The sequence below is a fragment of the Rhodamnia argentea genome, chromosome 2 (assembly GCF_020921035.1).
Source record: "Rhodamnia argentea isolate NSW1041297 chromosome 2, ASM2092103v1, whole genome shotgun sequence".
Taxonomy (NCBI): Eukaryota; Viridiplantae; Streptophyta; class Magnoliopsida; order Myrtales; family Myrtaceae; genus Rhodamnia; species Rhodamnia argentea.
Genome location: NC_063151.1, coordinates 28,011,766 through 28,038,374, shown reverse-complemented (window position 1 = coordinate 28,038,374; position 26,609 = coordinate 28,011,766). Strand labels below are relative to the sequence as shown.

The 26,609-nt window shown below is 41.0% G+C and overlaps 3 protein-coding genes across 9 annotated transcripts; all 3 read right to left on the bottom strand.

Annotated features, from left to right (window-relative positions):
- Positions 1-1,983: 1,983 nt before the first annotated feature.
- LOC115754726 (probable LRR receptor-like serine/threonine-protein kinase At4g36180) lies at positions 1,984-6,518 on the bottom strand. 2 transcript variants are annotated; one of them, XM_030693855.2, is made up of 3 exons: positions 2,878-6,518; positions 2,684-2,772; positions 1,984-2,372 (listed from the first exon to the last, which is right to left on the bottom strand). In XM_030693855.2, exon 1 carries the CDS (start codon positions 6,312-6,314, stop codon positions 2,922-2,924), a length of 3,393 nt encoding a protein of 1,130 aa, XP_030549715.1. In that variant the 5' UTR covers positions 6,315-6,518; the 3' UTR covers positions 1,984-2,372; positions 2,684-2,772; positions 2,878-2,921. The 2 variants fall into 2 exon arrangements, with proteins under 2 accessions (XP_030549715.1, XP_030549716.1); XM_030693856.2 differs by having other exon boundaries at positions 2,684-2,768.
- A 3,851-nt stretch (positions 6,519-10,369) lies between these two features.
- On the bottom strand, positions 10,370-16,704 carry LOC115754743 (probable bifunctional methylthioribulose-1-phosphate dehydratase/enolase-phosphatase E1). Of its 5 annotated transcripts, none has more exons than XM_030693889.2 (13): positions 16,336-16,704; positions 15,701-15,837; positions 14,956-15,051; positions 14,391-14,510; positions 13,898-13,987; positions 13,447-13,611; positions 13,103-13,258; positions 12,717-12,866; positions 12,529-12,630; positions 12,135-12,244; positions 11,872-11,990; positions 10,907-11,037; positions 10,370-10,521 (listed from the first exon to the last, which is right to left on the bottom strand). In XM_030693889.2, the coding sequence occupies exons 1-12, from the start codon at positions 16,559-16,561 to the stop codon at positions 10,946-10,948; spliced, it is 1,563 nt and encodes a 520-aa protein (XP_030549749.1). In that variant the 5' UTR covers positions 16,562-16,704; the 3' UTR covers positions 10,370-10,521; positions 10,907-10,945. The 5 variants fall into 5 exon arrangements, with proteins under 5 accessions (XP_030549749.1, XP_048130765.1, XP_030549750.1 ...); XM_048274808.1 differs by having other exon boundaries at positions 10,911-11,037; XM_030693890.1 differs by having other exon boundaries at positions 10,928-11,037.
- A 3,679-nt stretch (positions 16,705-20,383) lies between these two features.
- Positions 20,384-22,362, bottom strand: LOC115754745 (early nodulin-like protein 2). 2 transcript variants are annotated; one of them, XM_030693893.2, is made up of 3 exons: positions 22,006-22,362; positions 21,136-21,741; positions 20,384-21,018 (listed from the first exon to the last, which is right to left on the bottom strand). In XM_030693893.2, the coding sequence occupies exons 1-3, from the start codon at positions 22,175-22,177 to the stop codon at positions 20,585-20,587; spliced, it is 1,212 nt and encodes a 403-aa protein (XP_030549753.1). In that variant the 5' UTR covers positions 22,178-22,362; the 3' UTR covers positions 20,384-20,584. The 2 variants fall into 2 exon arrangements, with proteins under 2 accessions (XP_030549753.1, XP_030549752.1); XM_030693892.2 differs by having other exon boundaries at positions 20,387-21,741; positions 22,006-22,361.
- Between the last annotated feature and the right edge of the window lie 4,247 nt (positions 22,363-26,609).

Below are 26,609 nucleotides of genomic sequence, written 5' to 3'. Positions count from 1 at the left end.
GGCTATTTGCTCGATCAATTTTTGTTTGCCTTTGACGCTATTCTCTTTTCCGATAGAGAGACAACTACTCCATGTCCTTTTGGTTTTGGCTGTGGTCTGTTCTCCCTGTGTGAGAATAACGCAATGTGTATACATTCCTCAAAACTAGGAAAAATTATCAGAAAAGTCGTAAACATTTCGCCAATTCAGTCCTATTGGCCAGAAATCATTGGTGTAAACACCGCCAGCACTGACGTAGACAATTTTTTAGTATTTTTTCAGATGAAAATTTATTTTTCTTTCCTTTTTGGGTTCGGGGGTTGGCGACCTTTGTCGGACCCCGGGCCCTCGCTGCCTTCTGGGTCATGGCCCCTCACTAAGGCTCGCGAGGGCATTGTGAGCCCTCTCCCGATCCGGCTAGGCGCCCTCGCCGGCCACAGAGAGGGATGGTGAGGGCCGTAACGCCCTCGCCGCGACCACGCGCCCGGTGGCCGATAGGGCTGCAGGTGTAACAACCCGGTCCGATGAGGCCGGGGTAGAGGGCATGTATCAGAAGTGGCTCCTTATAGGTTTCTAGGGTGGCAAATGGGGCATGATGAACTGAATCCCACATCGCCTGGATGTGGTGAGGTGAATTGCTATATATGTGTAGCATTTGTCCTTAATTTAGAACTAGGCTAGCCCAAAAAAAAAAAATTGTGTGGGTTACGGCCCAAAGCGGACAATATCGTTAACAAATAGGACTTGGGCGCAACATAATGGCATCAGAGCCAAATTCCATGTTAGCGCCGTGCCACGTTGGACAGCCGAACCGGCTTCCACTTTAGCCGGAAATAGCTGAATCGGTAAAAGTGCGAAAAGATTAGAATTTTTTTTTTGACAATTTTCCCCTCAAAACTAGGTCTATTGTCTGCACGAGAGAAAGACAGTAAGGAGGTTTTCCTTGTCGGGATCCGCAATATCAGAAAAATATGCAGTTAACTAGCTATGGTGATTGATAAAGAATACACAAACTTCTCATCTGATCGATAAACCGATATATGAGCAGAATAACAACAAAATGGATAAAGCCATTTATCCAAGTCAGATTCAGGGCAACCAAGCCAGATTCTATCCCATGTTTTTCTGGAAGAGGTCCACTTCTATGCTCGACAGAGATAATCACCGAAAGGCCTACACGCATTGATCAATATTGAAATGTTAGCTCGGTGAACGTTCGCTATAGTTCTCAGAAACCAGACACAAAACAAACGGCAAATATGGACTGGAAGATGGCAAATAGGTGTAGTCACATCGGATTGAGATTTAAGCGGTTTTCTGGTAATTAATGTTCAATGTGACTGGACATTTTGGACGAGAAATGCGTAAGTGCATGTGCTATGTTACTGCTCACTGATTATGAGTTTTATTAGGGTCACTTGCGCTGAAGTGGTTGTCTTTGAGTATATATTGAAAACATGAAGTTGCAGTAATTTGGTTTCATTCCAACTGACAAAAAGAAAACTCATCAGCACTCTGAATAAATGGAGGAAAATGCCATATTGTCATTGCCTAGCTAATAAAATAATTCGACTTCTGTACAAAGGTCTTGAGCAAAAATAAAATATAAAAACAAAGACAAAACTTCTCTCAAAGGTCTGTAGTTGCATATCCCCAATGATTTCATTGGTACAAGCTGGAAATGTCTCAAAAGTCTAGTGAAATCTTTCAGACAAGAATTTGAACTCATCCAATTTCCAACTCCAGTGAGTACTATCAGGTGAAGATTTATAAGACTAGTTTTCAGACTCCTTGAGCATTCAAAAGACTCAAAAGGAGGCCTTACCCCTCATAAGCACCATCCGTGTCGAATGCATTCAAAACGTTTGAGTATATGACGTTTTAACGGACGTATACCTGCATTCTTTGCAGCAACAGCTTCTTGATAGATATCAGTCACAAATAATAGCTCTGATGGCTTATCAAATCCTAGCGACTCGGATATCTCAATATCACTAGGTGCTCTTTTTCTCTGTTCCTACACATGAAAGAGAGAAGCTTCTGATATATTTCGCTATACCAGAGTAGTCCAGAAGCTTCAATTCAAGTCTTGCAAACAAATTTAAACTAACCAAGAAGATAAAAGAAAAGAAAACAAGAATGATGCAAGATCTTTAACGACCCCCCCCCTCTTCTTTGGAGTCGAAATATCCATGAAGATACTTCCTTAGATCTCCATGATTACTGTACTGGGAATGGCTTCATTTGAAGACTAGACCCAATTATTCCAGCCTTCCAGCATCAGCTATTGTTCCTTTGCCATAATGAAGAGGACCATTATTTGGAGATAACCAATCCAAACCCATCTGATGAAGTTTGACAGCAGCATCAACTAGACAATGGTAACACTCAGCCTGAAAAGATATGGTATCAGTACTGTATTTGCCAAAAAAAAGAAGCATAAGCATCTATTTCAGCACACAATCAGAACACAAAATTAGGTAAAGCAAATGGGCGTAAATATATAGGGTAAATTAGGACTTTATTGGCCATAATTAGAACTATAGAACTGCTGCATGCATAGTGGCTGGCTATTCTTTCAAAGTAGCATGGGGGGTTTCTTTGGATGTCAAATCTAGCATCTCCTTTTTCCCCCTCTATCAAAAAGAAGAGACATTCTAGCAACAGTGTTATTGATTCAACTCCTTAAGTGCAAAAGACAAACCTGTGTTTAGCACTGATCCATTAGTCTCCCCAGGAATATATACTGTGGTTCTGAGCTAGCACAGCTGTCCGTCTTGGGTACGCTTCTAGCTGAAAAACAACATCACTCAATCCAGCAACCGAATGTGTATATGATTGATGATTTTTCATAAGAATTTATAAAGTTCTTTGGAAGAAAATAAATGTTTTTCTTACCAGAAAGAAAACAATGACCTTTTTTCTTTGTTTTGTTCCCCTAGTCATGCAGGGGAAGGCAAAGAAGTAGGGTCAGCTGAAGAGGGAATATCAGGTCCAACCCTACACCCTTCAAGCATGAGTACAACATCAGCCATGGATGGTCTGTCGAGTGGATCAGTTGCTGTGCAAAGAAGTCCCACTTTGACTCCCAGTAAAAACTCTTCCCACTCTGATGACTCGGGGTCCAGCTCCAGCAGACCAGGCTCAATTAGCTCTGAAATTTGACCCTTTTGCAATTGCTTCTTTACCCACTTCACAATGTCCTCATCTTGATTGAACATGATTGGTTTCTTCCCAGTCAGTATTTCCAATAGGACGATCCCGAAGCTGTACACATCCGACTCCTTTGTCAATTGCCTGGATAGTGTCGCCTCGGGTGACACATAACCGGGCGTGCCCACCGGAGTGGCCGAGGTGGAGGCTTCGGCTGTGGTGACTGAGACCAGACGGTCCAAACCGAACTCTGATAGATGGGATTCGAAATCTGCATCGAATAGCACGTTCTGAGGCTTCAAGTCACCATGAACCATGGTCATTGAGTGCAAGAAAGTGAGCCCTCGAGCAACTCCAAGCGTGATGAGATGACGCATGGGCCAGTTGAGAACATGCCCATCCCGGTGAGATGCCTCTTGAAGGAGAGTGGCCAAGTTACCATTAGGCATGTAATCGTAAATAAGGAGCCTTATGTCTGGTGGCCCAGTGTAGTAGCCACGCAGGACTGTCAGATTGCGGTGCTTGATCTTGCCTAGTGCTTCCGCTTCTTTACGAAATGTTCGCTCATTGATTGATCCATTGAGGAGGCGACGTATTGCAAGGACCATCCCATCTTGAAATGAGGCTTTGAAGACAAGCCCATATCTTCCCCGGCTTAGTACATTCTCCTCATCAAACTGTCTAGTTGCTTCTAGCGTTTCTGAATATGTTATCTTGTTCTTGAACATGACAAGCTTTGCCTCTCCGTTTTCTCCGCTTCCACGGCCCCTCTCTGCACCTGAGCTTGTACGAGGACTTCGCTTCTTTTCCCCAGCCGCTTCTCTAAGTTTCTTTCGCCACCTCAGGAGGCTGTACACATAACCACAGCAGCATAATGCCAAAAGACAAGCTCCAGCTACAATTAAAGCAATGACAAGGATCAGCCTTTTTCTTTTCTTTGTAGTCACATTTGGGCATTCTTGAGCCAAGGGCTTGCCGCATAATTTTCCATTCATTTCAAATGCAGAAGGATTGTTGAATCGAGAACCCAGTGCTTGTGGAATCTCTCCCTCGAGATTATTGTGTGAAACATTTAAGTACACCAATCCTGGTATTGCTGAAAGATTTGTTGGAATTGTTCCACTCAAGTTGTTTGAAGAAAGATCCAATGAGGTTAGGTTCAGTAGTCTTGATAAAGAATCAGGTATATGGCCTGAAAGGTGATTCGAATCCAATAACAGAGTAGTCAAAGAGAAGCATTGAGACAACTCCTCAGGGATTTCCCCTGTTAAGTTGTTCTGACCCAAGTCAAGCCTCTTTAAATGAGAGAGGCGAGAGAATCTGCTCGGAATTTGACCCTTCAAACTATTTGAACGAAGTTCAAGTACTTCGAGATTGGAACAGTTACCAAGCTCTACTGGAATTGGACCAGAAATATTGTTTCGAGATATGGAGAGAACAACTAATGACTGAAGGAATCCATAAGTAGTTGGAATTGTGCCGTGAAACAAATTTGACGTGATGTTCAGATATTGCAAAGAAATTAAACTGCTGAAACCTTCAGGAACATCCCCAGATAAACTGTTCTCTTCCAAGGCAACAATTTGCAAACCCGGCAGCCCGAAAATTTCTATTGGCAATTGCCCAGAGAGATTTTGCTTACTCAAGTCCAACGTCGTTAATCTCATAAGACTCCCGATGCTCCCAGGGACATTTCCCGAAAATCCACAGTTACTCAAGTTCAAAACTAGCAAACCCTTCAACTCCCCAATACCGGAAGGAACTTCACCAGAGAACATGTTATTGCCTAAATTCAAAGTACTCAAATTCTTGAGTTGCATTAGCTCTTCCGGCACACCTCCAGTCAGATTATTAGCGCTAAGATCCAAATTCTCGAGCCCCAAAAGGCTTCCAAGACCCTGCGGAATCGAACCGGCAAACATGTTCTCTTTCAAGGAAATCACTTTTAAGCTACTCAACTGACTCAAAAACCCCGGAATCTGGCCCGAAAACTGGTTTCCCTGAAGATCAAGGACTTGCAACAAGCTGCATTTCGAAATTTCGTTCGGAATCACTCCCCTTAGAGAGTTATCAGCCAACCTAAGCTCCTCCAGCCTTGACAGATTTCCAATACCAGCAGGTAAGATACCAGAAAAAAAATTCCCTGAAAGGTCAATCACTTTCAATGACGTTGACGCATACGTCAACCAAGATGGAAAAACACCCTGTACATGATTCTCGTGAAGGTCCAAAACCTCCAGAGAAGTAATGCACTTCTCACTTGGCGGCTCGGCAATTCCCGTGAAAGAATTAAACCCCAACCCAACAATCCTCAGGGAACTCGAATCAACTGAACCATTGCAGAACAAAGAAAAAGGAATTGAACCGGAGAGATTATTGCCCGTCAGAGAGAGAAGTTGAAGCTTCGGGATCGTCCCAAAAGTCCCCGGAAGCAAGCCCTGAAGCATGTTGTCTTCGACGCTCAAATGCACGAGCGAGGAACAATTTGCCATCGCCGACGGAACAGTTCCGAACAAGAGGTTGGAGTCTAGCCACAAGTACTCGAGCTCCTGCAATGCTCCGAAACCGAAAGGAACTCGACCCACGAACCGGTTGTACGAAAAGTTGACGACTCGTAGATGGGAGCTCGCCGAGAAGTTCGCCGGAACCTCGCCGGAGAACTCGTTCGACGACAAATCGAGAAACCGCAAGCTCGGCGGCATGTCGCCGGGGATTCCGCCGGAGAGGAGGTTGTGTGCGACGTCGAGGACCTGAAGGTTGTTGAGCTTGAGGATCGCCGCGGGGAGATCGCCCGCGAGGGAGTTGTACTGCAGGTAGACAGCTCGTAGGAGAGAGCACCGAGAGAGCGCCCCGGGGATGGAACCGTTGAGGACGTTGGAGTGGAGGCTGAGCCTGCGAAGTTCATGCAAGTCGCCGAGCGAGTCGCCTAGCCAGCCTCCTAGCTGGAGCCTACTGAGGCGGAGCTCGCGCACGCGGCCGGCATAGCAGACGACGCCGCGCCAGTCGCAGGGGGCGGAGGGCGTGGAAGGATCCCAACCGTCCGTGGCACCACGCGGGTCGTGGAGGTTGCGCTTGAAGGACAGCAAGGCCTCGATTTCCGTCTGGGTGTAGTTGGTCTGAGCGAGCGCCGAGAAGAAGAAGAAGAAGAAGAGAGAAAGAACCGTTGGTGTTGGGGTTGCCATTGTGAACCTTGCGTTTGAGAGAGAGAGAGAGAGCGCAATGTGGGTTGCTGTTATGGTGAAACGGGCTTTTCTTAGGGTTTTTGTGGGGAGTGAGGAAGGTGGTGGTCAGTGTTAGTGCGCTTGAGGAGCGTTTGGTGGCAGAGACGGTGGCAGAGATGATGAAGAGGAAGAAGAAGAAGAGGAGGCCATGGGGTAACGCGCAGGTGTGAGACAGGGTCTGTCTTTGAGGGGTGCGTCAGTTCTTTTTTGTTTTGTATAGAACGGTCAGTTTTTCGTCCGAACGGCGCTACGTATGTCGTCGTTTTTGGGACTTCGCGTGGAAGGAGTGTCTATTTTAATAAGTTCACGACTTTTTATTAGTTTCGAGTAATTTTATCAAAATGCTAAAATTGTTCGCTTAAAATGCATTTATTTCGTAAAAAAATAATTACTTATATCGTTTGTAAAAATAAATCAATGTCATCCACAAAATTTCCATATATAAATTGTTATCAAACAATGAAAAAACTTATTGATTAATTATTTTAGACGATACGAGCATGGTTCTTGAAAATTTATTTTTTAAATTATTTATTTTTACGAAATAAAATGAGCCTTATTATGCTTTATATTTAGGTTTAATACCATAAAAAACCCCAAATTGATACACTTGTGACAAATTTACTCCAAACTATTTTTTTAATCACAAAAAATCCTAAACTAATACACTTGTGATAATTTTACCTCAAATTGATACTTACGTGATGAATTTACTATCCGTTAGATTTCGTTATATCTAACTATTAAAGTGCTAAGTTATATGACACGTAATAATTGACGGGTGTATCGGCTTGGGATTTTTACTTTCTATTTATCGTATGTGTATCGGTTTGAAATTTTTCTTGATATTAACCCAATTTAACGGAGGGTAAATTTGTCACGGGTATACAAGTTTGGAGGTTTTCGCAGTTAAAAAAATTAATTCATGGTAAATCTGTCACGAGTGTACTAATTTAGGATTTTTGGTAGTAAAAAAAATAGTTTTGGATAAATTTGTCATAATTATACCGGTTTGGGGGTTTTTCGTGATTAAAAAAAATAGTTTGAGATAAATTTGTCACAAGTATACCAATTTGAGATTTTTCATGGTATTAACCCTTATATTTGTAGGCTTACCAATTAAAAAAATAATAACAATGTGATCAATAATCCTCGTATTCTTATCTGAAATTCCCAATGATGCTTGTACTTTTTTCCCTTCAAAATAGCCATCGCATGAACATGTAAATAATACAACTCTAATGTTTAAAGGCATCTTGTAAAGGCTCACAACTTTCATGAATGAATGCGAAATATATCCTTATTCTAGAAGATTGCGACCTTTGGCAAAGATTTGAGACATTTCGTCATGAGTAGTTTAAAGTGTCGGAAACATTTGATTATTGTAATCTTTTAAAATCTCCTGCGTTTTCGTAAAGGACTGCAACTTTATGCCGCAACCAAATACAAGTTGTCATCTTTAATAACTTACAACGATACGCACAAGCAAAACAAAACCATTGCCAGTTGCGAACCGACATGGCGATCCGTAGGGATGGATCTAGAAATTTAACTTAGCGGGGGCGAACTATTGTGATGTCTACAAAAGAAAAGTTTAGTTATTTGATTTAAAAAAAGTTATCAAAAAAATCATAAATTTATTAATATTGTGTTAATGCGGCCTTAAATCTTTTTTTTTTTTTTGGTCAATTGAGTCATAAATTTTTTGCATTTGTAACAATTCAGTCCTTTCGGCCAAAAATCGTTAACTTGGAGTGACCGGCACTGATGTGGATAAATTTTTTTAATTTTTTTCAAAATTTTCTTTTCTCTTTCCTTTACCTTTTTTACTTTAGTATAGCCGAGCTCGCCAGCCAATGGGAACGCCCAGCAAGGCAGGCGAGGGCACCTCGTCCAGATCATCACGAGGTACGGCTGATAGAGTCAGAACTTGAGAACCGAAAGTCACAGCTTGACCTGTCTCGTCCCTAGTCGTCTTGGTCCCGCGCATTCAAAGTCCCTCGCCTCTCCCTCGTGGTCATAAATGTCCTTCGTTTCATGAACCTTCTGTGTCCTAGGTTTGTCGAGTTCCTCCGACCGTAGCTCGATCTCGTGCTCGCCTCGCCCAGACCATCTCGAGGCGCGACAGCCCGCGAGGTCATGGCAAAGCTACCTTCGCCCAATGGCTGGCGAGCTCTAGCAACCCTTGCCAACCACAGGGGCTGAAAGAAGGAAAAGAAAAAAAAAAAAAAAAAGAGAATGGAAAAATAGAATATTCAGAAATATATTTAAAAATAATTAAAAAATTTATTCATGTTAATGCTGGCTACTCCACGTTAATGTGGACCGCGCCATATCAATGATTTCCGATCAAATTTGGTAAGAAGGATTGAATTAACACAAATATAAAAGGTTTATGATACGATTGATAAAATAAATATAATTGAATTAGCACAGTCATAATAAATTTAAAATTTTTTATGATTTTTTTGGTTTGTTTTATCGTCCCGATGCTTAAAAAGTCTATAGAATCAATGTGGGGTCGATTTGCTTTTTCTATAGTAACTACATATTCATGATGCCAGGATTGCTTTTTAAGCTTTGTAGATTAATTTGCGGGGGCAAATCAATAGGAAAATGCTCGGTTCCGTTCTCCTGCGAGATTCGAGGCGGACAAAAAGCTGAAATAGTGGAGCATAACTTGAAAAGCTTTTGAAACCTTTCAACTATTTTTCTAGACTTTGGGAAGGTGAGTGGAGGCAAGAGGACCGCTAGATACCATGGAGATTCGTCCGGCAATAATTGCAACATTTCAACGAGCGAGTCGCTAATAGGCATGCAGTCCTACTTATAAAAAAATTGAAAATGCGAGAACGCTAATATCAAACGTGCGAGATTCAACTTGAGCACTCTGCAAAGAGATAGATAAAAAATAATAAATAAAAAAGAGGAGAGTTAAAAATATGACAAACCCAAAAAATAATAATAATAATAATAAGTGACAAAAAAAAAATACAGGTTCCTTTTTTAAATCAATTTTGACATTTCTAGCATCATTGTTTACATTTTACCTTCTATCTCATTTTATTAAAAAGCCAAATTTCACGATCAATTGTTTCTTAATAAAATATAGACCCGCCAAACAAATAGGCCAAATAAAAAATGATCCAACCCAAATAGATTCATTTAACCCGTTTTGATCATTTTTCTATTCAATGCAAATCTAGTGGCTCATATTTGACTCGACTCATTTATAAAAACACTTCATATTTAATTCGATCTCCGAAAACTCATACCCAACCTCGGGTGAGAATACGGAGTAAGTGAGCACAAGGGACGAAGAGAGAGCATAGAGATAGGTTGAATTTAGGTAAATTATAAACTCAATTATGACCCATTAAGCATCATTTATTTAATATAATTAATCTATATAATAACTCTACCTTAAACGTCATAAAAAAAAATGAGTTTGACTCAATTTTGACAGGTCTAATAAAATGAGAGTTTCATCTCATGTCATGAATAATATGTACGAGGGAGTTTCCATCTGACAGTAAAACCCATTATTGGTGAACAAACCGAACATGAGGTATGCCGCTCACATTCTTCATATCCGAATGCATCTACTCACACGGTAGTTCAGGAACTTATGTCCCCATAAACCCAAGCCACCTAACCCACTACTTGAATTTTGTCAATCATTCCGACCTATCGATAGTTGTCCCAGGACGCTCGGCAAGGTTACTTAAGGAGGAGAAACTTCATTATCAACACCTTCAAAATTGGAACTATAGTAGCACATCACAAAAAAAAAAAAAATTATCAAAAAGGTCTTAGACGCTAGTAAGCATCGCCCGTTTACCAAATAGGTCATCAAGAGAGTATCGATGCTCTTGAAAAGGTTTGACCCAATCTTCTTTGAAGGCAACATGCGCTTGACCCTCTGCCATGGAAACAGGACAATGCACAATATATGCTTGCGGAATGGAGCATTTGGGAAATGATGCTAATGCAAGTTGCTATTTGTTCTAAAATCATTGGGGATCACGTCAGTTATCCATTTACTTGAAATGACATTCGAAAATGTGATGGAACAAGCAGCTGTACCCTCTCGTTACAAAGACGAAAATCGATGTCATTCGGTCATTGTCAAACTTATTATAATCTATTGCCTGAGAGGATCTTCATCCTGCAGAAAGCACAAAAAAGTTGCAGTTAAAAGTTTTACCAATAACTAGCATGCATTTCCACCAAAAAAAAAACACTAGCATTCATATCTCGCTTTTGCAGTTCGATGATGTTGACTGGAATGCCGTAGCATCACTGAAACATGGATTCAAGTTTTATTGGTGAAAGGTGTGAATGACATTAGTGCTACTGACCGAAAACTCATTATGCAAAATTGCTTAGACTAGCATTTGCAGCTATTACTTTGCCAGGATACGCAACGAAGGTCAATATGCAGTTAACTTGCTATGGTGATGGGCCAAAAAATAAAAAAAAACATGCGCTACACATCTGATCCATAACCAATTATATAAGCGAAATAACATGAAAATCGATGAGCCATTTACCAACACCAGATTCATGATTAACTAAACCAAACTCTGCCGTCAGATCTCCATGAATGAATTGATTGTTCTGAACCCATGATTTTCTGGAAGAGGTCCATTTCCAGGCCGAACTGAGACAATCACCTGAAGACCTAAAAGCATTAAATCAAGATTCAATGTTAGCATGCAGAAATGCACAGCAAAGTACTGAGAAACCGGACATGAAACAAACAGATGCAAATATTTATTGGAGGCTGGAAAAGAGGGGTAGTTGCATAAGTTTCAGATTGAGATTTAAGCAATTTCTGTAGTGTTCAATATGACTAGACACGGCCATGAGGAACGTGTAAATGCATGTGGTTCCGATGCTCCCAGTATATTAACTTCAGTTTAACTGAAGACAAACCAGAGTGTTTAACGGTCGCGCACACTAAATTGATGTTCTTTTTAGTATGCACTGAAAAACATGGAGATGAGAGTTATCCGGACTCAACCGAAAGAACTCATCACCACTCTGCAGAAATGAAGGGTAATGCCATTTCACATTACAAAGCTAATACAAAGACTTCTCTCGGAGGTTGGGAAACACCGAGAGTGTTCCAATGACTCTAGTGCGGTTGTAAGCTCCGTTGAATCATTTGATAAGTGAAATCCAGTACTGCTCTCCCGTGAGATAGGTCCCACCGACCGAACCGCAAAAATCTAGTTAAAGGTCTATAGTTGGACATGCCCTATAACTAAATTGGATATTTTGTTAAGTATATGCACATGGAAACTTTCAAAAATGCCCATACTGGTTAAGTCAATATGATGGGCGGAAAGGTCCTTGGGAGTCTGTAGCCACTTTTATCAGGAACTTAAACTTATAAGGCCATCATTAGACACCTTAAGCATTCAAAAGATTCAAAAGGAAGCTGTGCACCCCATAGCACCAGAGCAAATGCACAGAAAGAGTTTGAATAGATGGTGTTTCAATGGACATATACCTGCATTCGTTGCAGCAACAGCTTCTTGATAGACATCAGTCAGAAATACTACCTCTGATGGCTTATCAACTCCTAGTGACTCCGATATCTCGACATAACTGTTTGTTTCTTTTTTGTTCCTATACACGAGAGAGATAAGCTATAAAATAAATCGCCAGTACCAGAGTAGTACAAAAGCTCTGACTCAACTCTGGCAAAGAAAATTCAACCAAATAAGAACAAGATTAAAGAAAAGACAACAAGAAATTAGGCAAGATCTTTACCCCACTGTAGTGTCAAAAAATCCATAAAGATACTTCCTCAGATCTCCATGATTTGTATACCCAAATAAGAGTCTTTGTGCTAATCTGCTGCCACTAGAATATATGTACACCTGTTGCACAATACTTAACACTGTAAATGACATCAATACAACTGACATGCATAACCATTTCCATTTTCATGCAATCGATGGAGTGGAAAGAAGAAATTCCCATCCAACTGAGTTACAAAAATCAGCTGCTGCTGCACAAAACAAGAAATGTAAAGAAATATGTTGAGGGAAGAAAGCATCAGCTAATGTTTTCACCACGGATGAGTACAGAATCAAAGATAACACAGAGCTGCAAAGAAAATGATGAAAAATGTAAGAGGAACAGACAGCAAAGTAAAAGTTACCTTTATGCCCAGGGCATTCCATTTTTCAAGAGCCACCGGGACATCCTCAAATACTACTCCCTTCAATTCCTGATTCTGAAAGCCAGTGCGCCATATGTGACCCTGCATGATAGAAAATAAGTCTCTTGCTCGCCTATACTTCTCAACACCATTACACCAAACACAATTTGATATCAGCCTATGCTTACTTGCAATTGTTTCAAGGCAGTGATCTTGCGATCAGCTTTTATCATTGCTTCAATGTTAACAACCAAAGCCGCCATCACTTTTTCCTTCCCTACCTCATCTGGGGGAATGGGCAAGGCCCCAGGAACACCTTTTGCCAAATCATCTTCAACCTATAGACAGATGTATGAAAATCTAGAACATCAAGGGCTCAATATAGCATGTCTTCTAGCAACATTAGGATACGTCGCTCTATAGTTCAATGAAATTTGCACTGGTGTAACCTTTGAATTATCCTCATTATAGCATATACTAGTTAGCTCCAACTTATCATGCACAATAAATAGTATCCACCATTACAAGTGTGGAAATTTGATAGTTCCATTACTAAAGCACAACATAAAGTTACCTGGCTCCGTAACAATTTGATGTCGTCTTGAGTTTCTAAAGTTTCAAATGTCGCAGACAAATGCCTCCCAACATTATCCCGTGCATATGGAAAAAGAACATCAGTCACAAATGATATGGGTGTAGTGGTTCCTTCAATGTCCAGAAGAATGCATCTCTGCAACCAGACAAATTAGGAAAGAAAAAGAGTTACCTGACCTGGCATACCGAACATCTAAAGTTTCTTTAAGTTTGCGAGTCAAAAAGGGCAATCGCATCAAGATCAAGACAGTATATGCTGCCCATCATTATTCACAATAAGTGATTTTTATCTACGGAAAAAGGGGAGAGAATTCAGAAACATACCGGAAGTGGCTTGATTTGAAGACTAGATCCGATTATTCCAGCCTTGCCACCATCAGCTAATGTGCCTTTTCCATATTGAAGAGGGCCATGACTTGGAGACGACCAATCCAAGCCCATTTGATGAAGTTTGATTGCAGCATCAAAAAGATAATGGTAACATTCAGCCTGAAAAAATAATAGCAAGAAGAAAATTAATCGACAAGGAAAGAGGAACGGGCAAAATAGGGAATCCTTTACAAGGAAGCCACAAAAGCTGGGGCAATGGGAATAGTTTCTCCAGGCATAACAGGAAGTTTAGAACTTCTGCAAGCCTTGTGACTCCGAATATTCTTTCAATGTAAATGCGGAATTCCTTTTGAAGTCAAACTCACCTCCTTCTTTTCATGCAAAAAGAAGAAACATTCTAGACAACAATCTGACCAATTCAAATCCTGACGTGGAAAACACAAACCTGTGTTTTGGCACTAATCCATGAGTCTCCCCATGAATATATACCATGGTTCCGAACAAGTACAGCTGTCGATCTTGGGTACGCTTCTATCTGAAAGAAGGCATCACTCAATGCAACAATTCAATGTAAATATGATTCATAAGTATATACTTCTAAGAAAAACGATCCTCTATAGCCATCAACTGTTTTGCAAGCATACTAGCACTCTCCTAGACGGACTCTGGAAAATCTAGAGAAGCATCCTGCAAGACATGATAACTCAAAGCAAAAAGTACTAATAAGACCAAAGATAGCGCTGAAAGATTTCAAAATATAGAACTAACAATTAAATGTTATATTGCCTGAATAACAGGACGATTTTCACACCATGTATAACAAGCGTGCCCAAGTTTTATAGATTAACCATCCAGTCAGAAGTTTATGACCGCTGGAATCTAGTTAGCAGAACACCTTTAGTCTCTCCAACATGGAACCAAAATATAAAGATACATACCGCTTTTGCAAGAGATTCCGTAAGTTCGTGTTCATGAGCAGTATTCTCTATAATTGGGATCACAAGTTCATCATAATAACCATGCCCTTGGATTCCTTTAATCATCTCCATATGAGTAATCTGCAAAAGTACAAGAAGGAAAGAAAATTGAGAAGGGAAAAGTAATCAGAAGCAGCCCAAAAGTGATTATGATGTTTCAAGTAGAGCAGACCACAATCACCATACATGTGTGTAAGTGATATGTGAGTTCACGACTGAACACAGTGAGACTCTGGCAATACCACTTAAACTGTGAAATGGGATGAACTACACCCATGTGGGTTCCCATTTTCAATGACCTAACTGGAGAAATTATTTCAACTAAATTTCTTTTGCATCTCAATCTAATCACTATCAATTTTCGCGAAGTATCTCCCCTTGTGGGTTAAGTTCCTTTCGGTCTCTATTTAATTAATTCCTCAAGCTACCAACTTTGATGTTATCCAAGAGGGTTTACTTTGAACTAATTCATAGTTAATAAACATACAAAGGATTGCAAAAAAGAACAAAAACCTGGAAAACTTACTCGAAATTCTTTTGCTAATGGATTGATCATGGTTACAAGGCATGACTCCATTCCATGACTGTGGATGACTGCTCCTGGATTGCGCAACTCGAATGCCTTGAGGATAGAGGAGGAGGTATGAGTCAGCAACTTCAACCAAATATAGAGCTTTAAGACAGCAAGTGTAAAGGGAGAAGAGAAGGGCGGGGGGGCAGTCACAGTCATTATGGGAATAATCACAGTGATACTAGCATAATACTACCAAGTATGCAGTGGCCACAAAATGATTACTTTGAAAATAGAAAGCATCAAACTTGCAATAAGTGTCTCCAAACGTATTCCATCTTGCTTAGTGGAGACGAAGGGACTCCCAGAACCATACAGTTTTCAAATTCAACGTTCAATTAGACTACTCGTTCCTGATATTCCTGGTAGGGATCAACACAAACCACATAGTTTCCAAAAAGTACAGATTCAAATTGCAACCACATCAAGGGAAAGGTACTGAATTACAGAGCAACATTAATTTGGACAAAGTGAAAGCAAGCTCAAAGGAGTATTTGTCAGCTGAGTTAACATATAACTTTTGAAACAGTGTATACTCTTCTCCTTTCCCTCATTCCCGAGTAGCTTGAACATTCTACGCATTTTCAAAATCATTGGCAGTACAGTGCAAGAGAAAATTGACATGAAAAAACCATAGAGAATCAAGATCACCAGCAAAACCCAACTTCGCTTCCACCCTTCTTATGGGATCAGAAAATACCTTCAAGAAAACAGCAGCGCTGTCCGTACACTTAGGTGCCTTATTTGGGTAAGGCTTGGGAGACGGTGAAGACAAGATAGAACTGTCTGCAGACAACACGTACATGTCCTCGGGTTCCATTCTCTCCTTCTGGACTCCTAAAACATAGCAAAAAAGACAAATCCACAAGCTCAGCACAAAAACCAAAACGCCTAGACGCAATGCAGTAACAGTTAAACCTTCGAACAAAATCTTGCAAACTCCACGAAGTTATTGATTCGATCATAGAAATAAAAGAAATCAACTAACTTGATAAGCACGTATTTTAAAAACAATCCAGTATCGGATAGAAAACGAAAGATCTCGATGCACACCAGACCAGAGACTTCGAGGAGAGAGCTATCTACATGACTACAGAACAAGACTCGATCAGCACGAGAATTGACTGAATCACGACTCCTCATGATTAAACAGTAAGGGGGAACACCCTTTCGGCGCGAAAAGAACTGCCTCCTGAGCAACGGAAATGCTGTTCTATTGCAGAAAAGAATCTACGAACTGAAGACAGAAACGCAGGCCTAAAAGAATACACCATCGGATAAATTAGAGAAGAATCGAAGCTGATGATCGAACCCCGAGGAAGTAGGGGACAGTACCGGAAGGGGATAAGAGGATGAGCTGGCGAGGCCGCGGAACGGAGTCGTCGTGGACCTTCATGGCGATGCTGCCACCTGTCCCGGACATCCATCCGAGGGTGTAGAAGTGGCGACAGAGCTCCGACATCAAGCTCCTGGTGTCCTGCACTGCTTTGCTCTCCAGGTACGCCTGACAAGCAGTCGATACTCCCCCGCAGTTCTCCGGTGTCACCGTCACGGCGGTCATCTGGTCTGTTAGAGAGAGAGAGAGATTTGGAGTTGGTGAGCTTAAAGTGGAGGCTGGGTTGCAGAGCAGCCTTTGTCTTTGCGGAGAATAGAGAGAGAAAATGGTGCTGATTCTCCAGGTGCGCGTGTATTTATTTGGATTCGTTTTTCTTTATGAGTTTTATCTTCGATTGTCCTGAAATTGAAATGGGAGGTGAGGAGATGGGCCCCACCAACAGCCAACGCCCGATGTATAATGGGCTTGAGTCAGTCTAGAAAGGCCCACGCTGGTCCAACTCCTCCAGTTGACTTTGACCTTGGGGCATTGTTGGTCAAAGCGGGCCCATCAGAAGATCCATGTTCATAGCTCGTCGTAACATCCTTCAACTCCTCAAAGGCCACCTCGACGAACGAGTCGTCTTTTTGGCGGATGCCAAATCTTTGCCTGCGAGGCAAGAAGATAGCGAGTCAGAAATTCTCTTCCGATAGAGCTCGGCGGAGCCATCGGAATTCGTCATGTGTCGTTTGATGATTGGTTGCACGGTCTTAACTTTATTATAAGATAATCAATGCGTGGCCTGGTGGTGAAGCACCCATTTCAGGGTGCGGGGGAAATTACCCTTTTTTTTTTTTTAACATTTTGCATTCTATCTCCCTATTTTATTAATTATTTTATTTTTCATCTATTGGGGGAAATTAAAAAAAAATCTTAAACATACTGCACTTGTACCAATTTGGCCTTAAATCTTTCGATTGTGTGGAGTGAGTTCTAAACATATTTACACTTTATCAGTTAAATTTGTCCGGCAAATTTCGATTGAAAATTGGAGACGTAAACGTAGACGTTAGCCGTCCTACGTGACATGACTAATGGTGACGTAGACATTTTTATTATAATTTTTTTCCTTTTTTTATGTACTTTTTTTATTTTGTACCGAGGGCCGCTCGGAACGCCCTCGTTGGCCATAGTGGAGGGCGTCCCATATCGAGGCGAGGCCTCAATGCCCTTGCCGGCCCTCAAACAAAAAAAAAAGTAAAGAAAAAAATTCAAAATAGATTAAAATGTTAGTGAAAATATTTACGTAAGTGTCGTCCGTGTCACGTAGAACAACCAATGTTCACATTGCGGGACGGTCGATGTCCACGTTAGTAATTTTCGATTAAAATTGGCTGGATTAACTCAATTAGCAAAATATAAATATGTTTACGAATTAATTGGCACAATTGATTAGCACGAGTCTGATAGATTTAGAACTTTTTTGGTAATTGTTCACATCTTTTGCGTACTTTTAATCCTCGTTCAATTTAAGGAAAAAATCGCATTTTTATTTATTGTTATCTCTCGACCCATCTTTCTATCACAAAACTTTTATCTGTTTATTTCTTTTCAATCCATTCGTGTGTCTATTTGCTAGTTTAAAGTTTTTGTTTTCACTCAATCGATCCTTTGCATAATACAACCCAAGTAAAATCAAGTTGTTGCGTGTTTCTCATGTCTTGGATGCCATTTTATTTTTCCTTATCAATCCATTTAAGCGTCCCTTTACAAGGCCTAAAGTTTCTTTGGCACTTTAATTCTATGTCAGAAATCGTTGACATGGATTGTTAACAATCCAATGTGGCACGGCCGGCATTGACGTGAACAATTCAAAAATATACTTACAACCCAATTTAAGAATAATTTGAGTGTTGTGCCTTAGACGTCATCAACCAATGTTGCAGTGCTAACTTTGTTTTGTAATCAATCATCATCAATCACGATTAAATGGGAAACATAAAACGACATCGCATTCATTATCTTTATTATTGTTAGGGTTAATATCAAGAAAAATCTCAAATTGGTACACTTATGATAAATTTATCTCAAATTATTTTTTTACCACAAAAAACCTCAAACTGGTACACTTGTAATAAATTTATCCTCCTTTAATTTTCCTTAAATTTAATCTTCAAATTGCATTCACGGGTATACCATTTTGAGGTTTTTACCCTTTGTTCATCACAAATGTATCAATTTTGGATTTTTTGTGATATTAACCTAATTTAACGGAGGGTAAAATTTTCAGAGGTGTATCGGTTTGTGGTTTTTTGTGGTCAAAAAATTTAGTTTAGGTTAAATTTGTTCCAGATGTGTCGGTTTATGATTTTTGGTGGTCAAAAAAATAGTTTGGTATAATTTTGTTACGGGTATATCGGTTTGGGGTTTTTTGTGATCAAAAAAAATAGTTTTGAGTAAATTTATCATGAGTGTACCAATTTAAAGTTTTTCGTGATATTAATCCTTATTATTATTATGGACGGCGCTTGCTATAAAAGTCAAAATTACCGAAAATATCGAAATTACCACAGAATACGAAAGGTCGAAGTCTCTATAAAGTGACTCTGGTATGTTTTTCTTGTGGTCTTTCATTTGAGAGGCCTCAGACTCTCAGTTGTCATTGTTTAACTTCACGTGCTTTACGTAATGGGAATACTTGGCATGCATACGCACGTACGTGCATGGGAGGTAATGACTAAGGAAGGCCCTGTTTCGAGGTTGGAAAGTCAAGCTCCTCCGAATCCGTACGGCTCTTTTTATGCATGCACGGTGCACCCATCCAGAAAAAGACCGAACAAAGAAGAGAAAGAAATCAAGCCTTGCCGACAAGAAGTGATGAATAAACTGAGGGCGCACATGGCAATACCTCTAATCTAGAAATTAACTTCTAGTCAGTCTTAATTTTTGGAGAGAAATATATCTTTTAGTTCTTCAAATGGCTCTATAAAAATATTTCAAAAGTAGAAAAATGAAGTTATGCCATCAAATTGATTTTTACTTAAAAAATTATATTATCGAACGAATTTTATTTTAGAAGTGTTGTCATGAGCGCAGTAAGCTTTCCTCTCTTTCTACGTGGAGAGTGTGAAAAGAGAACACACGACTGAGATATATACCAAGAAAGATGGCGACTACCCACACGCTACTGCCTTTGATTTTGGGAAGGACAGTTTTGTCACGGTACGCACGTTATTTTGGGAACAAAAGGTATGGAGGAGGATATATGAGACCGGCCTCGAGAAAAGCTCTCTAATAATTGTCATCCTATAAACTATATTCAATAATTTGTATCTTTGAGAATAAAAAAGTTACCCTGTCGGCCCCAATTCAATAGGTGTACTGTGGATTTTTATGACAGACGGGGACTGATGCAGGTAGGATCCATCAATGGTTGGAGCAGGAGGGTCCCGCGCCTTCTTGCACTGTCCAGGGCAATTCCACATAATTTCCCGTATGAAGGCAGGAGATCATTCGTGCTGTTCTAATATATAAACATTGGATCATGGTACACTTCACTGGGAAAAAGTACGAAGCAATTATTTGCTCTCCATTTGGAAACCAAGCCCGTTTGAATTTACTAAAAATGTGTCGGTTCATAACGACTACCGAAGTCAAATCAAATACTCGATAGCGGCGATAACTCGTTAAAGCATACAAACTACACCTTATAGGCTTTCAGCGAAAGATGAAATGAGAAGTGAGAGAGAGCCGAGATAGAGAAAATACATAAAGGTGAATTCTAAAGAATTTGTGTGAGCATACATGGTTGTCCCCATGGTGATCATGCAATTGATAAACAACGAAATCTATGCTTTCAAACCTCGGCTTAAAGTACTTGGACCGAACCACCCTTAAAAGAGTATCCCATAGCAACTTTTGATCTGGGGATCCATCTCTAAGAATTACACATGCATAGCCTCTCTGATAAGACTTCATAAGGTCCTCCTCCTAAGCTTTGCCTAATTGCTACAACCACCCCAAGCAAGTAATTCAATTAGCAAATCGCATGTATGACCTAGGTCAGTGGCCCGGCTCTCCAAGAAACTTATGTCTGGGTAAATAACATGATTTCCAATGCATTACGAACTAAGAAGTCCTGAGGAAAGAAAAGGTGCAAATTGAAACCAGATACATTTATTTATGGAGAACCCTAATAAAATCCAACAATATATAACCAAGAAATCCTGCAAGATTAAACACATGGAGAAAACTAGACACGATCATTATTCAAGCTATTTGCGAGTGCACTAAACTCGTACTCAACACGATGGTAGCCGCCACCACAGATAAGCTTGTAGGGGTTATTGTCCATGCAGATGAAAGTGCCAGTGCCGGGGCACGCGCCGGCAATATTCCCTGTGGAGATTGCGCGATCGGGGATGATGAAGGTGGAGATACCAACAGCGTGGGAGGCGAAGCTGGAGATTCTGACGGTGGAGGTGAAGGTGGCAGAGTAGCGGTTGGAGATGGCGAAGGCGCTGAACTTGGAGGTTTCATAGCAGGGGATGGTGAGGTCGGAGGCATAGCCGCTGGAGAAGGAGAGGTTGGCGACAGCGCAGGCGTTACAGTGGTAGCCGGTGAAGGCGCTGAACTTGGAGGGTTACTGGTGGGGGATGGCGAGGTCGGTGGCATGGCTGCGGGAGAAGGAGAGGTTGGCGACACCGCAAAAGGTACAGTGGGAGCAAGTGAAGGCGCTGAACTTGGAGGGTTACTGGTGGGGGATGGTGAGGTCGGTGGCATGGCTGCGGGAGAAGGAGAGATTGGCGACACCGCAGACGGTACAGTGGGAGCTAGTGACGGCGCTGAACTTGGAGGTTTAATGGCGGGGTACGGCGAGGTAGGTGGCACGGCCGCGGGAGAAGGAGAAGTTGGCGACACCGCAGACGGTACAGTGGCAGCTGGTGAAGTCGCTGAACTGGGAGGTTTAACGGCGGGGTATGGCGAGGTCGGTGGCACAGCCACGGGAGAAGGAGAGGTTGGTGACAACGAAGGCGGTATGATTGCCGGGGACGGTGATGCCGGGGGTTTGGCGGCAGAAGATGGCGAACTGGGCGCTGCTGCAGGCGGCCACACTGGCGGCAGGGCCGCGGATGGCGGAGCAGGCGATGATGGCGGCATGGCCGGGCCTGGGGATTTGGGAGGCTGAGGCATTGGCGTCGGAACCTGCGGGGCGGTCCTCGGGGACAAGACGACAACCACCAACTTTTGGCCCTTCTCGCAGTTAGCTGGTTTGCCGCTGATGAAGAAGAAAGGACCAGATTGGTGAAACTCAAACTCAGAAGCCCCATCTTCCCACTTCTTCACTGGGTTCTTGGTGTTGCACTTGTCGTAATCATCCTTGACCACGAGCAACACAGAATCCTCTCCCTTCTTGTACCTAAAAGCTATACAATTCCCAAACAAAGAAAACAAAACGATATACTCAGACGGATCACGAATTCTTATTTGCTCGAAAATTCAACTTAAAAAAAAAAAGAAAAAGGACAGAGTGTCCACTTCTTTCTCATGAACAACAGCCTGTGCAGGTGAGAATTTCGGTTTCATAACTCGCTAGAATTTACTCTCGGTGTCAGACATGCACTGACCATTGCATTGAATCCGAAACTGACATCGACAACCGTCGAAGGAAACAAATGAAAACAACTTACAGATGGTGTCATTGACCTGGAACCTAGTCTTCTCAGCCCAGCGGTTGTAATCCTCGGAAGGGTTGACCGCCCAACCATCCTTGCCTCCGACGTAGAACTCGTGACCCCGAGAGCGGGAGAGACAAGCGAAGAAAACCGCCAAGAAGAAGCAGAAGCACGCGTGGGCCGCCATTGATGGGACTCGAGGCTTTCGAGAGGGTGGGAAACCCAGAGGAAAAAAAACTGCGAATCCCCCCCACAATGCGCAGCAAGATCAGCAGCGAATAGAGGCTATATACGGAAACAGAGAGAGATCAGAGAAATGATGCTGAAGATCTTGAAAAAGGGGAGGCTTTTTTCGGGGGAAAAAGTCGATATTTTGTTAGGAGATTTCTTGGAACAAAAAGAGGGACGCGATCAAGGAAAATAATGGGTGGTGATGGAAAGCCCAAGGTGGAAATATAGAGGATTTGCCAAAGAGGTTACCGTTGACGAAATGAGACAATTTTTCGGTCTGCAAAATTTGGCAAGTGCAATAAATCAGCTCCGTCCCTCCGTCGGTCCTACATTGGTTTCTCAAGACGCTCCCCCCAAATCTCATAGCGGGCTCAACGGATAGCTTTTCTGTATTTATTATTATGGCAAGAGGCAAGTAGAATAATATACCAAATTCTAAGGTTGGCTGTTTAGACTGTCATGCCTGGAAAATAGCGGCACGGCAACAATCTGTCAAATCTCCAATCCATTCCCTTCGTATGCTCGACGTGGGTTTGACAAACAATCCATGTTTGTGATGTCGAGAGCGATCGTACTAGTGAAGGAGAACATTTGTCCGGTTGACAGCTTGATCGTGTGTCCGTTGTTCGATACAATAACAGCTGCTCCGAGCGCGAAGAGGGAGAAGCTCTTCTTCCATGGATCTTTTAAAAAAACAACGTGAGAGTGAAATCCTCCAAACATTCATTGACATGTGTTACGAGTAAATGGATCATGGGCCCGTTTGAAATCAACATCAAACTCGCCTCAGGAAGCATCGAAGACCCACCAAACCGATAACAATTTCATCCATGGTCGTCGTAAAATAAGGAATGGAGACTATCACGGCTCGATGCACTCTAAAAAAGTCAAAAAAATCCAACTTTTTTTCAAGGGGAAAAAAAATGTCATTTCCATGTCCCTTGCATTCCAATCAATCTTACTACTAGCAATATCATCAGTTTCGTTTTAATTAGGCTTCATCATCATCATCATCATGATCCTGCGAATTGGACGGAAAAGAGGGACATCATCTTGATCTTATCGTGCATGGTGAACAGTGCATCATGTTCTAACCTTCCCCCAACCAATGAGATCGCACCATGACATGTTAAGTGCTCAAACGATTGACTAGACAGAGTCATTGCCGACGGTTTGCTTGTGCAAGAGTCGTAACTGCAAAAGTCAGCATTTAACTCAAAGGTGACTTATTAAATACCACAACAACCCCCCCCACCCAACAACAAAAAAAAAAATGGCCTTTTAAAGGACAATGCAGCTGGAAGAAAAGGAGTGTCGGGTCTTGAAATCTAATTACCAGGTCGGCAAAATCGCGTCTATTGATTATGTAATTAACATGCTAAATTCGGACAAAAAGACCAATCTGAAAAAAATGAAACGCGTGCATTTCGTAATGGTCTTGTTCAGTAGATGGTCTTGTCAAATGACAAGAAAATAACATATGACCGGTTGGTGATTCGTGCAATGTTGTTAATTGTGCTCCCACTGGTATTTTGTGGAATTCAAATACGTACAAATCGTGTCGTTTTCGAGTTAATCACACTCGTATGAAATGTTGGAAAATATGATGGAATGTGATGAACAATGAAGACTTTGAAGCGTGATGACGCCATATCCTTCGGTATATAATAAAGTCTCGACAAGAACAGCAACGATTATGATAATTTTCCAGGATCTCTTTAGGGAAATAATTTAAAAATAAAGGCTGTACTTCTCTTATTTTGAAAGAACAAAAGTTGGAAATAGAAGAGGCAAAGTTGAACATAATCGCTCAATATATAACAGTCGAAGAAAAACAACTTTTCATATCTCCAAAACTTTAAATCGGACTCAACACTTCATGTACAAAGAACAGTTAATTTTGACGGACCTCTCGTGTCCGTAGACCAATTAATTCGTACACACCTCTTCATTGTTCAAAAGAACTAGTAAATCTGAAAAGTTGCAACCATTGAACTAATTAACTAATTAAAATTTGAAAATAAATTTAATAAAATAACTGCAATTCCCATTTGAATAGTCGATCTGTTTTGTTAGGAATCAATAGTTTATTTTTATTATAATTTCAAAAATTTTAAAAAATAAAATTTATTGTTGATTTGTGCCAACAATTATCCGTGATCGCGCAAAAAAGTGACTTGCACTATTCCTTCAATCCCATGTGCGAATTTTTAAGTCGAAATCCTATGTGCGATTGGAAAATGGAACTTTTGTTTGTTTTACAAACAAACTTCACTATGAAATTTCGACCAGAATAAAATATTCGTATGAAGTCGAATTGGAGATTCTTTCCATTCTTGAAAATCAATGTCTTTAAGTTTAGGGTTAATACTTCAAAAAATCACAAACTGATATCGCATTGCATGTTTACCTAGATTTATTTTTGTCTCACAAGAAATTCCAAGTGGAATCCCTTACACATCTACCACAAACCATTAATTTTCGTCTAACAAAAATCCCAAATTTATATCCAACGATATATTCATCCCAAACTAATTTTTGTCTCGTGAGAAATCTCAAACCAATTACCCGATCCAAGTGTAACCTTCGTTAGAATGCATGTGTATTTTCACTTTCCATGTTGGATCTATCATTCTTCACAACAGAAAGTCGGGTCAAAAGTACTTGATTTAGTTTTTTTTTTTAGGTGAAAATTAGATTGGAACAAATGTGTTATAGGACATCGGATCGGTTTGGTTTTTTTTTTTTTAACTTGGCGAAATAAAGTTTGGCATAACCGGGTCATGGGAATACCAATTTAAAACTTTTCCTGAGACAAAAAATTAATTTTGTGTCCATCACGAGAAATTGATTTAGAATTTTAATTTTAATGGTATTAACCCTAAATTTGTTGGGCTCCCCAAGTCGCCGCTAACCATAAAGAAGATTAATAGGACAGAGGGCTTAAGTACATCATAAGTACCAAAATTTGTATATGGCGCTATCTTTAATGCCAAAACTTTCAAAATGATCATTTAAATGTCAATTTTTTTGAAAAACGATCACTTGATTGCCCAAACTTTCAAAATGATCGCTTAAATGTAATTTTTTTTTTTAAAAACACTCACTTCGATACTCATTTCGGCAAGCCACGTCAACTCAAAAATTAATAAAAAATAGGCCACATCAGCTCAAATTGGAATTGGTATTGAAGTTAGCGTTTTTCAAAAAAATTAACTTAAGTAATTTTTTTGAAAGTTTTGATATTAAAGTGAGTACCATACACAAATTTTTACGCTTGTAGTGTATTTTAGCCTATGACAGAGCATGGCAAGCAAGTAGAGCAGATTGTCGGCAGCAATGCCCCTTTCCCCCAAAGAAAAGGTAAAAGCAGAGATCATGAACCGGGCCACGAGCCCAAAAGAAACGGGAAAAACCCGACGACCAACCAGGAAATGGGGTTGGTCTAACTTTGATGAAAACATCCTGATGTTTTGCTACGTGGGCAATAATCAATATTACATATTGGTCCAGATTTCGTTTCCTAAACATTGAGGCTTGATATTTACTGACTAGTCTACTACTCATGTTCGTGTCAATGGGTCAATGGGTCGGGTCGGGTCGGGTCAGTTTTCCATGCTCTGCCCAACTACTCGAATCCTAAGAGATGTGCGTTCTCGATGACTCGAACTGAAAACTCGGGTCCGGTTGGGCATAGTTTGAAACGCTGTTGTGTTTGGATAGGAGCCTTTGTAATTTAGGGATCACTAACACCGGCTCAGCTGCCATCTAGGTGCAGAAGTAATTTTTATAGGAATTATGTACTTATTATCTCTTGTCAAACATCCTCAACGTTAGCGGAGAGCCGTGCTCCCCTCGTTTCGGTGACTGAACAATCCTTTGGAAAGCAAGAGAAAACCTGCTTCTTCTGGACTTGGCAGAGAAAAGCAAAGACACAGTTTTCTGGATCCGAGTGTTTGGAGTTACCATCGAGAGATCGCAGCCTAAAAATAGTCCAGGGGTTTTCATCAATCAGTGGATGTTTCTCGAATCCCAAATTCCCAAGGACGAGTTTCGGGGGGCGGGGAATGCAGCTGATGATGAGATGATTAACCGGGAACCATAAGTTTTCTCTCCTGTATGCTAATGCAATTTATGTCGAGTAACGTTCTTGACAAGCGGATGCCTAGCTCGACTTATGTTCAGGCCCAGAACCCCGCACGTTTATAGCTCTCCTAGAAAATGAACGGCAAGCGCTCCTTTTTCCGCAGGTGGTTTTTTCTGTAGACAGAGCAATCCCAGTAAAGAAATTCTCTGAGCCAACTTTTCCGGAAACAAATCATTCCGCAGATCCGACGACCTTTCAACGGATCACCAAGCACTAGTCACGGAGAGATCGTGAAATTGAA